Here is a 13493-nt window from a genome sequence, read left to right on the forward strand (position 1 = left end):
GGTACTTTGGAAAGTTTTCTAAGGGCTTTTCATGTCATGGTATTGAGTATTGGGTATTGGGGTGGTATGGTATTCAATAAAGTATTACTGAAGCACTTTAAAAAACCTGTGAACTCCATTCAAGATAGGGTTTGCCCCCAAACTAAGCCCCAATTGAAAATATAAAACATAACAAATTGACCAATTGTAGGATGGGCAGACTACAAGATCCTCTTGGAATGATTTCTTAGAAGGCAGCTAGGTGGCAGAGTGGATAAAGTGGAATCGCAAAGATCTCAGTTCAAATCCAACCTCAGATACATAGTAGCCACGTGATCCTGAGCAAGTTACTTCAGTTTAATCTGTCTCTGTCTCATTTTCTTACCTGTAAAATGGGGATAATAACCTCCCAAGGTTGTTTTGAGAATCAATTGAGATAATAATTGTAAGGTGCTTAGCATAGTGCCTGATACATAGTAAGTGCTATAGAAATGTTAGCTGCTATTATTGCTGTTATCGTTGTTGTTATTATTATTTCATCTTAAACACTTAGCAAACATTAAAACTCTATATAAATACTAGCTATTATTATTGTAATTGTAATTTTGGATTGAACCCTTCTTGAATATCAGTTTATATGATTTACTGATCTGCTTCAGTAATATATTATTGAATCTCTTCTTGTATGAGGTAATTTTGCATCATTTACATTTAAAAACTCTGAAGCAAATATATTTTATTCAAAATTAATTTGATTTAGTTATGTTTTTTGGTGGGAGGCAATTGGGGTTAAGTGACTTACCCAGGGTCACACTAGATATTAAATATCTTGAGACTGTGCTTGAACTCAGGTCCTCCTAACTCCAGAAAGATGTTACTGAAGAAAAGAGTCTAGAGCATAAAGACTAAGTGATCAAAAAGACATAAGTGGGGAGCAGAGATGGAACCAGAGAGGAGGAAATATTGAATAGCTTACAGATATAATTAGCATTTCTCCGTTGAGGTTAAAATAAGGAAAAAAATAGACAACTAGAATATGTTTAGATTAAGTATAATGGAAAATTTTTTAAATGACTATCAGAAATCATCAATGATGTTGTCCCCCAATCCCCATGTTTTTGAGAGTAAAACATGAACCAAGAGATTAAGGATAGTTTTATTACAGTCCTTCTTAGACCAATAACAAAAGACTAAATAACATTTAAGGTCCTTTCTGGACCCATGAGACTGTGATAAAATACAACCACAAAATCCTGAAACTAAGGGTATTAGGGTCTTAGGATAGAAATATATAGTTAGATAAAATAAGAAATAGTATTGTTTACTTCATAATATAAAAAGTTCTAACTTGAATTTTATTTCTTTATTTGCTTTACAACATAGTACACTATATTCATAAAATCACAACTGGTTTGTGGCAATGAGGTAGCATAGTGGATAAAACACTGATCCTGGAGTCAAGAGGACCTGAGTTCAAGTCCATTCTCAAGCCACTTTTTAGCTAGAGTGATCCTAGGCAAGTCACTTAACACCAGTTATCCCCTGCCCCCCCCCCCCCCAAATGTATAAGGATCAGTGTTCAAGGATCAGTCAATTCTTTTTTTTATTAATTTATTTTCATCTATATGTACATGTATAGTTTTAAGTTACAAAATTTCCTTCCACCCTCTCTTCCTACCCCCCTCCCCTCAGTGGCAAACAGGTTAGCACTGGACATGAATATTATTGTTACAGATTAGTTATTTTCAGTATGAAGAATTAGGATTATGGAAAAGAGATACATTAGAGTTAATTTTTATAAAATGTTAATCAGATTCTGAAAGGTTGGTTTTTTGTGTGCTTTTGTTTCTCTTCCTCTGGGTTGGGATAACATTGTCTATAGCTGGTCTAATACAGTTATCCAAGCTTGAATCTGTGAATTCTTCACACTCCCTCTGTCAATGGCAAATTTTAACCTCTCCATAGTCTCTTTAACAGATAGTTTAATGACTTGCTGGGGAGAGATAAAAATAATTCCCTAGTGGTCAATTGTCTGTTGAGCATCCTTTCAGAAAGAGAGAATGAATAATGCCTTTTTTGTGTGTGTGTTATCCTTTTTATTTCCATTGTGTAGTCAGCCTTTCAGTAGTACCTTTGTTGCTATTGAGTTATGTCTGATTCTTTGTGACCCTTTTTAGGAGTTTTTTTTAAACAAAGATTCTGTAGTAGTTTGTCATTTTCCCCTCCAGCTCATTTCATAGGTGAGAAAAATGAGGCAAACAGAGTTAGGTAACTTGTACAGGGTCACCAACTATTGTCTGAACCTGAATTTGAACTCATGAAGAGGAGACTTGCTGATTTCAAGACTAGAGCTTTCTCCACTCTGTTACCTAACTCCTTATTTAGTACGTATTTTGTGCCAAATTCTTTGCAAATATTATTTTATTTTATCCTTATAACAACCTTGGGAGGTAGGTCTTATTATTACCCCAATTTTATAGTTGAGAAAATTGAGGTAGGCTGAGGTTAAGAGCAGCAGAGAGCTAGTAAGAATTTGAACTCTGGGCTTGCTGACTCAGTTCTCTAAAAATTGAAAAAATCTGTGAATTTCATAACTATAAAGTATTTTGCAACCATAAGATGGTATTATTATTTTGAAGTTGCTATTTAAGAAATATGTCATACCATTAAACTAGAAATTGCCCAAAAAGAATTATTTTTACCCAGGCTCTACTCCTTTAATAGTCTCCAAGTTAAGGCAAACCTCATAACAAAATTGGATAGATAAAATAAAAGCACAAAATCACCTACATGTGTGAATAATGAAGTATTTCTATCATGTTGAGTGTTGGGAATGTGCCTTTAAGAGACTGCTGGCGAGTGGGCAAGATAAAATGAAGAGTGAGGAGGGCATCTATAGTAATACTTGTTCACACTAACAGAAGGATGTGGGGATTTCAAGACCTGTATAGATGATGAGAGTGAGGGAGTTTAATATGCTATGTGGCAAAGATGGTTCCAAGCTAAAAATAAATATATAAGACCTAGCTTCTGGTCTAAGAAATGAGGAGGTCAGACTAGCTATATTTTAAATGCAAAACAACTATATCAGTATTCAGTAGTATGAAGTTTCAAAGCCCTGGAGGTAGATTTAATATGAAGGAAAACACAAAACCCAGAATGTTTGCTAATTTAAAAAAAATGTTTAAGGATAAAGATGATACCTCTAAGGGTAGAGAAAACTCTTATTCAATTTTATGGACTATCTTATCAATGTTTTTCTATATCTCATTATTTTCTTTCATGAAACAAAATTTGATGCATGTTGCATCCAAATCCACATATAATAACTATATATATATATATATATATATATATATATATATATATATATTAATTCTTTATTTTTAGATCAAGTAATCAAAAACAATGAGCTAAATTTTTACAGTATTTTAAGGTTTGCAAAATGTATTATCTCATCTGAGCCTTATAAGGACCCTGAGAGGTCACTGCTCTTTTAATCCCCATTTAACACTTGAGAAAACTGAGATGACTTGTCCAGGGTCACATGATTTCTAAAGACATGAGGCTGAATTTGAACTTGAATCATCCTGATTCCATATCTAGACCTCAATCCAATGTGCCACCTGACTGCCAAACATTTAATAATTATCTCTCTATGCAAGTTACTATGTTTAGCACTGAGGATATGAATACAGAAAATGATTATAGTTTGAGAACTAGAAGGGATATGTTGGGGATTATCTAATCAAACCACCTCATTTTATAGGAAACTGAGACCCAGGAAGAGCAGCTCAGATACTTTGATTGCTGTGTTCCTTATTCTTTCCATTTCATTGACTTCTTCCTGTACTACAGAAATATATTGAAATTTTTGCACACCAATAGTAAATAGTCTTTTAAGAGTTTGGGAGCCTCCCTTGCACTTTTATTCTCCCTCTTAAAGGAAAAGAAAAGCCTTGGTCAGCTTCTTAGTGTTGAAGCTCTGAAAAGTTTGCCGCTAACCCTGCTTCAAGGTCTCCGAACTGTGGTAGGATTAGCTACACCTTGCCATTTCAACCTTTCTGAACCCAAGGGTGTTGTCATATGCCAGTAGCGTATCAGAGGAAGACTTCACTGGAATAAGTCTTCAGGGTACATTCATTTTAACCAGCAGGGTTGAGTTTCCATTCTTGTTCTGAGGCAGTACGCATGAAAATTTGCAGACTCATCACCAAGAGATCTTGTATTTAATGTACAATCATTCATCTGATTTGCGAAGATTTTTTTTTTTAGGTTTTTGCAACCAAGATCTTTTTTTACAGTTCAAACTCATCATGTACAAAAGTGATTTCATGGCATGAAAGATGTGCTACTTGTTTTGCTGTGGACTTATATCATTATGATACAATCATACTGAGCTGGTGCCCTAGAGTTTAAGCAAGGGGGGGAAAAAGATTTTTGAAACATATTTCAGGATTCCATCTTTGTTGTACAGATTTCTGTTAAATACTATGCAGTGAATATTTACAAATGGAGTGTGTGTGACTTATGTGGGCCAAAGTTACTCTTAGATTGTAGCCTCTTCCTGAATCGCTATAGATTTTGTCTGACCTTGTGTGAAAAGGAGGAGTTTTGATGTTGGAAGTCAGCAAATAGTGGTGAAGGAAATGAAGAGATTTTCTGAGAACACAGAAATTTCTTTATACCTATCAGTCTGGTTTAGATTATGCTTCACAGGGTAGGGAAATGCGTCTTCCTCCCAGTTTTAGAAACCTTGTCTCCTGTTGCTATTTAGTAGATAGCAGTAACATGACAAAGGAGGCTTGAAATAATTAATTTGGGACTGGCTGGTGTGTTGGCCCTTATTTTAAGACCCTTATTTAAAAGTCTTTTCATTGCAGCTCAAGGAATATGAAGCCCAGCATAGGCAGTCGGGCACCTTGGATCCTGCAGACTGGCCAGATGGCTCTTATCCATCATTCGAAGGCTCTTCCAACTGTAATGTAAGTACCCCGACCTCTTTGAAAACTTGGATCATTTTTGACAGGACAAGGAAGACTACAGCAGCTTTGAATTATTGTTGCACATTAATTTGTTCAGGATTGTTGGAAACAAAGACAGTGCTTAATTTGGAATCAGGGAGACTTTATACTTATTAGCTATAGAGAAATGGACAAATCACTTAATTTCTCTTTTATTAAGTTTTCTCATCTGCAAAATGGTTATTGTACCTACTTCATAGGAGTTGTGGTGAAACTCAAATGAAATAATAGATGTAAATGGTTTGCCACTTTATGTTGCTGGTTAATGTTAGTTAAAATTAAAAGGTGATATCTAAGGTGAACATAAATCTTACTTTTTTGTTAAATATTTATTATCAATATGCTTTTTTCAGAAGTGTTGAAAGGTGTTATTTCATAGAATCTATATAGAAGAAGGATGCTTTGTGGGTGGTGAGATTCCTGTTTGGGAATTGTATTGATGATATCAAGCCCAGGAATATTACAGAACCTTGTGTCTCTAATCACTTGCATGTATTTGAGCTTTCTATTCACCCAAGAAAGATCAAGTGGATGAAAAATATCTATTGTCTAGATTTCATTATGCATTTGAAAGAACCCTTTATTGAGCTTTTCCAACACAACATAATACCTATCTGGAATAGAGAGCAAATTGGATTCAGAGTTGAATAGGAGGAAAGTAGTAGGCATTCAGGAAAATTGAAAAATTTTGTTTTCCTTAGGCTTCCAAGAGCTATCTCTTTTGATCTCAAACTTCTACTAGTATTACTAAAGGCAACAGGACTCAGAATATAACAGCCTCCAAACAAATAAAAATGAGTATCTCATAGAGCAATGACAAGATGCTTGGTGAATGTAGTCAGGCTACAGCATATAATCAGTGAGGAACTTGGAAGGAGAACTGCATGTAAATGATGTGATGTAAAGAATTAGAGGATACGAAGAAGAAATAGTTTGGTCACATATCAAGTTCTAGGTATAGCAAGTGGACATAGCCAGAATGTTTTATTAGCATGCTCACAATGTCAGAAGAAAGCAAAGAGGGCCTTCAGCCAGGATTCCCCTCGTATGAACTTTTGTGAGGACTTGGGTGGCATTGGACTTGTGAGGCATTGATAAGATTGTGAGTTGCACTGATTGGGGAGGACGCTCTCAAAATGACCTGTTAGATCATCCCACCTCCACCCTTTGTCATTTGTTGGTTAATCTTTCTTCATATTGTGTATAATATAGTTCTTACCATGTCACTCCTGTCCATGACTATTTGTTTTTGTTAAGTAAAGTTCAAACTCCTCTGCCACTCAGTATTCAAGGACCTCCTCCATCAGCTATTAACTTAATTTCAAACCTCATTGTATGTTGCTATCCTCTATAACAGAACCAAATTAGATTGTTTCCTGGCCTGAACAAACCATATATTTTTCCCAACTCCATGCCTTTGCTCACTTTGTTTGGTAAGCCTAGAATGTCCTCCTTTCTTCTCTTTAGTTATTGATTTATTATCATTCTGTCATGTTCAACTCTTTGTGACCCCATTTGAGGTTTTTTTGGCAAAGTTATTGGAAAGATTTGCCATTTCCTTCTCCAACTCATTTTACAAACGAGGAAACTGAGACAGGGTTAAATGACTTGTCCCGGGTCACACAGCTTATAACTGTCTGAAATCAGGTTTGAACCCTGGAAGATGAGTTATCTTTTCTGCACTCCATTTACTGTGCCACCTTAACTGTAATTTTTTTAAAGCCCATTATCAAATGACACCTTCTTCCTGAAGCCTTCCCAATCCCAACTAGCCCCAAATACCATTTTTCCTCTTCAAATTTCCAAAGCATTTGGTTAATACCTCAAATGAGTTACCACATGGAGAGTGCCTTGCAAATCTTAAAACATAATATATAAATTTTATCTATAATTATTACAACCTTTTTATTATACTTTGATATAGTCTTCTATTTCAGGTGTCTTGGTAATTTTCTCATTGGTTATCCCTGTTATACTTATACAAAAATTGGAATTCTTTCAGGGATAAAAGATAGACTTTGAATTGTAAAAGGTGAAGAAAAGGTAAAGGCTTAAATAGCTGTTCCTCATGAAGAGGCCAGTGAGATAATGAATCCACCTTTGGGGTATATATTCCATTCATACCACTGTCCCTAGCTGCAATTCTGTTTAAGATCCCCAAAGGAGTGTGAAAAGTGGAGCTGACTGAATTCAGAGGGACCACCCTCAGGCAGGTGGAGTATCATACTGAGGGTAGACTTTTCCCATCATCCTACCTAACATATCTATGTAGGTAACATTGACCTTTTTCATTGTAAACTCTGTGAAGACAAAGATATGTTTTGGCTAGAATTCATATATCTTCAAAAACCCTCATGTGATTCTCTGTAAACTGTAGGAATTTAATGCTTGTTTATTTTTTTAATTTTAGAAAGGTTTATTTATTTTGTTTTACAATTTTCCCCCAATCTTGCTTCCCTCCCCCCCACTCCCCACAGAAGGCAGTTTGTTAGTCTATATGTAGTTCCCATAGTATGCATTCATCTAAGTTTAACGTGATGAGAAAGAGTTCCTTAAGGAAGAAACATTTAGTATGAGATAGAGCAGAATTACATAATAAGATAATATTTTCTTTTAAAATTAAAGGTAATTGTCTTTGGTCTTTGTTCAAATTCCACAATTCTTTCTCAGGATTGAATCGAAAAGGGTCCTGTCTTTAAAAATGTGCTTTGGTACTTTGAGCGTTACCTTTTAAGATGTGGTTTAAAATTTTATTTCTCAATCCCTAGCCTTGTGGCTTTCAATCCCTTCAGACTACTAAAACTGCTCTTTTCCAGAATCCCAAACAACATTTGATAAATCTAATAATTTCTTCTTAATCCTTATCCTATTTGACCTTAATAGCTTTTTACCCATGCCCTATTTCTAGCTGTTTCCCCCTGGTTTTGAGACGATTGGGTTAAATGACTTATTCAGGCTTACACAGCTAGTAAGTCTCTGAGACCATATTTAAATTCGGGTCCAGGACCATACTCTATCGACTGCATCACCAAGTTGCCCATTTTCTGATTTTTCTACTTGTATGACTGATCCTTTTCAATCTTTTACTGGTTCATCTTCCATTTCATACCTCCTAATTGTGAATTTCCCCCCACTCCAAAAGCCTCTTTTTAGACTTTCTTTGCTTCTATCTTTATGGTAGCCTCTAGTAATTTCAGTCATTCTCATTGGCTCAATGATTACATCTGTGCAGAAAACCCCTAAATTGTGTATCCATTCATAATCTCTATCCTGTTCCATTTGGTTCACTGCTTGTGGAACATGTCCACTTGGGTGTTATCTCTAGTAATTAAACTCATTAAGACTTAACCTAAAATAGATATATATTATTCTGATTTGTGTCCTCTATCTTAGTGAGATTATAAAAAATGAAGTCATCAAAATTGCTTATCTTTTGTTCTGTAAATCATCTTGGAAAGCATATACCTTGTGCCTCATTTTTGATATGAATTGACATTAATCCCATTAGATGCCACATTCTCTTGGAAAACAGAATAGGAATAACAAATGATTTTCAACAGCCACTCAGTTAAATACAGTATCTTTTGGGAATTTTTGGTATTTAATCATGTTGTTAAAAGCACACAAGTGGAAGGTCACTTACTCATTTCAATTCTGTAAATATGTACTGAGAATTCACACTGTACTGGATAAGATGCTAGTTTTCAGGCAATATAAAAAGTACTAAAGATTTTAATTTAGCAAGTTTTCTGAATCTGTTTCAAAGGACAGTGGAATCTTTCTCTTATCCAACTGGACTTTTTTCTTTTCCAAACTTGGACTAACACAGAAAACCATCCATCTGAGATTTCAGGGAAGCAGGGTTAGAATCTGATTTAAAGAGTAGGAATCTGAGAAATTGTCTTCCTTGATCTGTTTATCATAAACTTTAAAAATCATATTCATTGGTTTAGTTATAGTTAGAAAATAAAATGTTTGGCATCTAGTAACAGATGTATACTGTAAAACTTCTATTGGAAAGCTCTTCCTAAAATCTGAAGTCCCTCTCAATGCCATTTTAGCCATTCACTGGCACTTATCTTCAACCAGATCTTCTCTACCACTAAGATCTCTGAAGTGGCAATCCACTCCTTGACTCCTCTTTGCTTCTGTTCTATTTCTAATTTTCCTCTTTTTATTTATCATGATCATACTTTCTTCATCCTTCTTTTCTTATCCTTTTCTCCTTTCTTTTCCTATTTTCTAAGTTCATCACTATCCCCATCCCCTAGCTTTATTTATTTCCCATCTGACCATTTTCTATCCTCTTGATGTTCCATTTAACAATCCTGGGGCAGGGAGGGAGGGGGAGGAATCATAACATTCTGCAAAATTGGGTCCACTGAAAATTCATATTGCGTAATCTCAGATGGACCCACTGTTCTTCTTATTCATCTTTTGTTGACAGCATACAAAATTATCCAACAGTGGTTATGGGAAACCTTTTCTGCTTTTTCTCAAACTTATATTTCTTCCCCATTCCCCATTTTCACTCTTGCCATGATAATCTCAGTCTTTACTTCATTGGAAAGTTTGGGGGGCTTTTCCCCACACTAGTATTTTTCATATTTAGCCTTTCTTTCTTTCCTACATCTCAATAAATATCCCTCCACTTTGCCAAGATTAAACTCTTCACCTGAGATCTTGGCCCCCTTTGCTCCCATCTTGAAAGATCTTGCTATTATGATCATTTCTTTTCTCTTGCATCCTCATTTTCTCCTTCAACACTGATTCTTGATTCTCTATCAACAAACACCTTCAGCTAGGACTCTGTTTTTCAAAATATTTCCCCCTGTATTCTGTTTTTTTTCTCTTAAGCTACTCTTGCATATCTCTCGTTCCCTTTATTACCTACCAATAGAGTAATATACATATATGTATATCTATATATACTCTTTTGTCACCACTTATTCATCACATACACAATTTTTATACTACCCACATAATATAAAAAGAGGTGTCATAGTCACCAGTGACCTCTTTTTCAGACATCCTTATTTAACTTTATATTATTTGATACTGTGAGCCAGCTTTTTAAAGTATGTTCTCTGTTGGCTTCTGTGACCTTCTAATACACTGATTTTTCCTTATTATTCCTCATACAAGATGTTCCATGCCTGGAATACTTTCCCTCCTTATCCTGGCTTCCCTGTTTTCCTTCAAATCAAGCTAAAATCCCACCATCTGCAAGAAACCTTAACAGTTCCTTCCTAAATTTAGTGTCTTTCCTCTGTTGTTTATTTCCAATTTATCCTTTCTGTAGTTGGTTTGTAGATTGTTTTTTCCTTGTTGATTTTGCCATTAAACTGTAAATTCCTCAAGGGCAGAGATTGTCTTTTACCTTTCTTTTTATAACTAGCATTTTGCATAGCTCCTATCTCATATCCAGTGCTTAATAAATATTTATTGAATGACTAACCCCAGCCTTCCTCTCCCCTACTGGTTTTATACTACCAGATTAGCTGGTTTATACTACATCTTCACTCATGTCACCTTTCTGTTCAGGCACCTTCAATCACCAACTGCTGGGCAAAGTTCATTCTTTTTTGTCCTTCATGATCTGACAGGAATTTGTCTTTTCATTTTAATCTTCTATGACTCTTCTATGCTTATAATCTTCCTGTTTGCCTTATTTAACGAATTTGCCTCTAATTATTCTATAACACACCCCATTCTTTCCCACTTATATTTGTTTGTGCTATTCTCTTCACTCCCAATTCTATCCATTTAAATACTATCCATCATTCTAGGACTTAGCTCAAATAACACCTTCTCTACGAAGTAAATATATCATCTATCCTGCAATTGGATATGTTTTATATTTCCTTTCCCATTATACTTCCTATTTTAAAATAATTTCATATCTTTCTTATATTAGAGCTATTTATGTACTTTTGGTCTTCTCTAAAGTACTCTAAGTACCTTCAGTTTAGAGACAGTGTCATATTTATCACTGTACTGCTCACCATCTTGACTTTTCTCTCCATTAAAAAAATTCTAAACGATAATGTGTTCTAGTTCCCTTGGGGAAGATAAAGGTTATTCCCTTGTTTTCCCATTAGACTTGAACAGTGGGTCATGAATTCTCTCACTTGTAAACAGAAGAAGAAATAAAAGCTGTATGTCACACAGGTTTTTCCTCATTTAGCTACTAGGGTTAAAATTTATAGTTAAATCTTATAACCAGAAACAATTGCTTGACATTGACAGATAATTAGGATTTTCACAAGCAACCCCATTATCTTTCAAATGAGGAAACTGAGGCTAGGAATGGGACTCGCATATTACCTTAGAATGTCCTCAAACATTAATAACAAAGTTTCCCCTTTTACCTCTTTAGTTACCTTTTTTATATAATTTTTACCTTAAAAATTAATAAGCATTTCTTTTCTTTCCCTTCCATTCTCCCCCCTTTTAAAAATGAAGAAAAGAAGAACAATCCTTGTAACACATATATATGTTTAAGCAAAACAAACGCCCATGTTGGCCATATTCAAAAAAACATGTCTAATGCTGCATTTTGACTCTATCACCTTTGTTATCAGGGGACAGATTGATCATTGCATTGATCAGAGTTAACTCTTTCAGAATTATCTTTACAATTATCTTTACAGAACCCTTCTGGTTCTGTTCACTTCACTAATGCATCAGTTCATATATATGTCTTTTCAAGTTCCTTTGAAACTGTTTTTCATAAGTTACAGTAATATTTGATTATATTCATAAATAATAATTCAGTCATTTCCTGGTTGAGGAGGATCCTTTTAGTTTTTAGTTTTTTGTCATTTGCAGGAAGACATGCTACAAATATATGTTTCCATATGGTTCCTTTTCTTTCTTTTATCCCTCTGGGGTAGTGGACCAGTACTTATATCATTAGGTCAAAAGTATCCAGGTTGGTGACTTTTGGGGTATAGGTCTTGTTGTTTAGAATAATTCACTGATGAAAAATTCTATTAATATTGGAATTTCAACTATTGTGCTATATTTGGAATTCAAGGCAATTCTTCATTTTGTAAACATATCTTATGCTATTTTGCTATAGCCTAATTCAGCACCATTTAATTTGGGATTCAAGTAGAAGTTTGTCAGAGTCCATCACAAACTACCCCAGTTTGTTGTATTCTCAGTCTTTCTATACATACTTTGTTACCCTAATAAAAGAATTATTAATTCCCCTTTTGTTATTCTAATAGAAAGGATTATTAACTTATTAATTTCCCTTGTGTGAAGGAGAGTAAGATCTCACCAATTATAGTTACAAGTGTGTCAGCTACTAGTCAGTAACATGTCTCAGGACTGTGAATGTAATCAAATGATTTCAATATGCTTGTTAAGTCATTTAACACAGATTCTCAAAATACAAAATATTGCAAACCCAGAACTTAAAAAATTAATATCATAGAATGAATATAGTAATTTAGGATTAATGACAATCCTAAATTGGTTAGAGAAAAAAAATTAAACTGAGATTGTCCATAATGGGGCTTTTTGTTCTGATTTCCTAGGAACCCTCCAGGAGATACTGTCTCAAGTGAAGCCCAGCAGCTCTTAGTCTTTGTACCCACAAAGAAAAAAATTTACATAAAATATCTCTAGTTCAGGCTCCTGGGATCAAGGCTAATCTAATTCAGTGAAAAGTTCAAATTACAGAATATTGTAAAGCTATACCTTTAAAGAAAGTCAATATACTTAACTAAGGCTTATCGAGATGCTCCCAAGTAGCCTTCTGACTGTAACTACTTTAAAGAAATGGATATAGCTTTCAATATATTTATAACCAACATTCAAATTGTTTGAATGCAACTAAATGTTTCTAAATTATTTTTAAGTTGTCTTATTTAAACAACATACCTGTGAAAATATTTGCAAAAAATACTTTATATTATTAATAAGCTCAGCAAACATTTAAGTTAAAAATTGAATTCATTTCTTCTCCTCCTCCCTTAACCCTTCCTTCTTCCTAATTTCCCTATTGTTGTTATCTTCCAGTCACTTAGGTTTACAACTTAGGTGTTGAGTCATCCTTGATTCCTCACTCTCACCCTACATAGTCAGTCATGATCAAGTCTTGCTGTTTCTACCTTCTCATAGCTCTAAGATCTATGAGATATGCTAAGACCTCATAGATATGCCTCCTCCCTTCTCCTCTAACATTTCCACAACTCTGGTAAAGTCTGTCATACCTTGAGCAATCTCTCGCTGATTGGCCTCCCTGCCCCAATGCTCTTCTCCACTCTGGTTCATCTTTCACTCAGCTACCAAAATGATCTTAAAATGAAGTTCTGACATAGTCAGCCCCTACTCAACAGACTAGTAATTCCCTGTCATCTTCAAGATCAAGTATAAAATACTCTGCATTTCAAAACCCTTTTAACTTGGTCCCTTGTGACCTTTCCTGAAGTTTTAGTCCTTACTTCCTTCCATGAACTCTACAATCTAGGAACACTT

The 13493-nt window shown here is 34.7% G+C and overlaps 1 protein-coding gene across 2 annotated transcripts in view; it reads left to right on the plus strand.

The window, feature by feature from the left end:
- SASH1 (SAM and SH3 domain containing 1) overlaps window positions 1-13493 on the plus strand; it is a 471174-nt gene that overhangs the window by 385098 nt on the left and 72583 nt on the right. For both annotated transcript variants that reach the window (XM_074187791.1, XM_074187790.1), the window contains exon 8: window positions 4863-4964. In XM_074187791.1, coding sequence (XP_074043892.1) covers window positions 4863-4964 — 102 coding nt within the window. The remainder of the gene's footprint in view (window positions 1-4862; window positions 4965-13493) is intronic.

Source organism: Macrotis lagotis, chromosome 5 (genome assembly GCF_037893015.1).
Source record: "Macrotis lagotis isolate mMagLag1 chromosome 5, bilby.v1.9.chrom.fasta, whole genome shotgun sequence".
Classification (NCBI taxonomy): domain Eukaryota; kingdom Metazoa; phylum Chordata; class Mammalia; order Peramelemorphia; family Peramelidae; genus Macrotis; species Macrotis lagotis.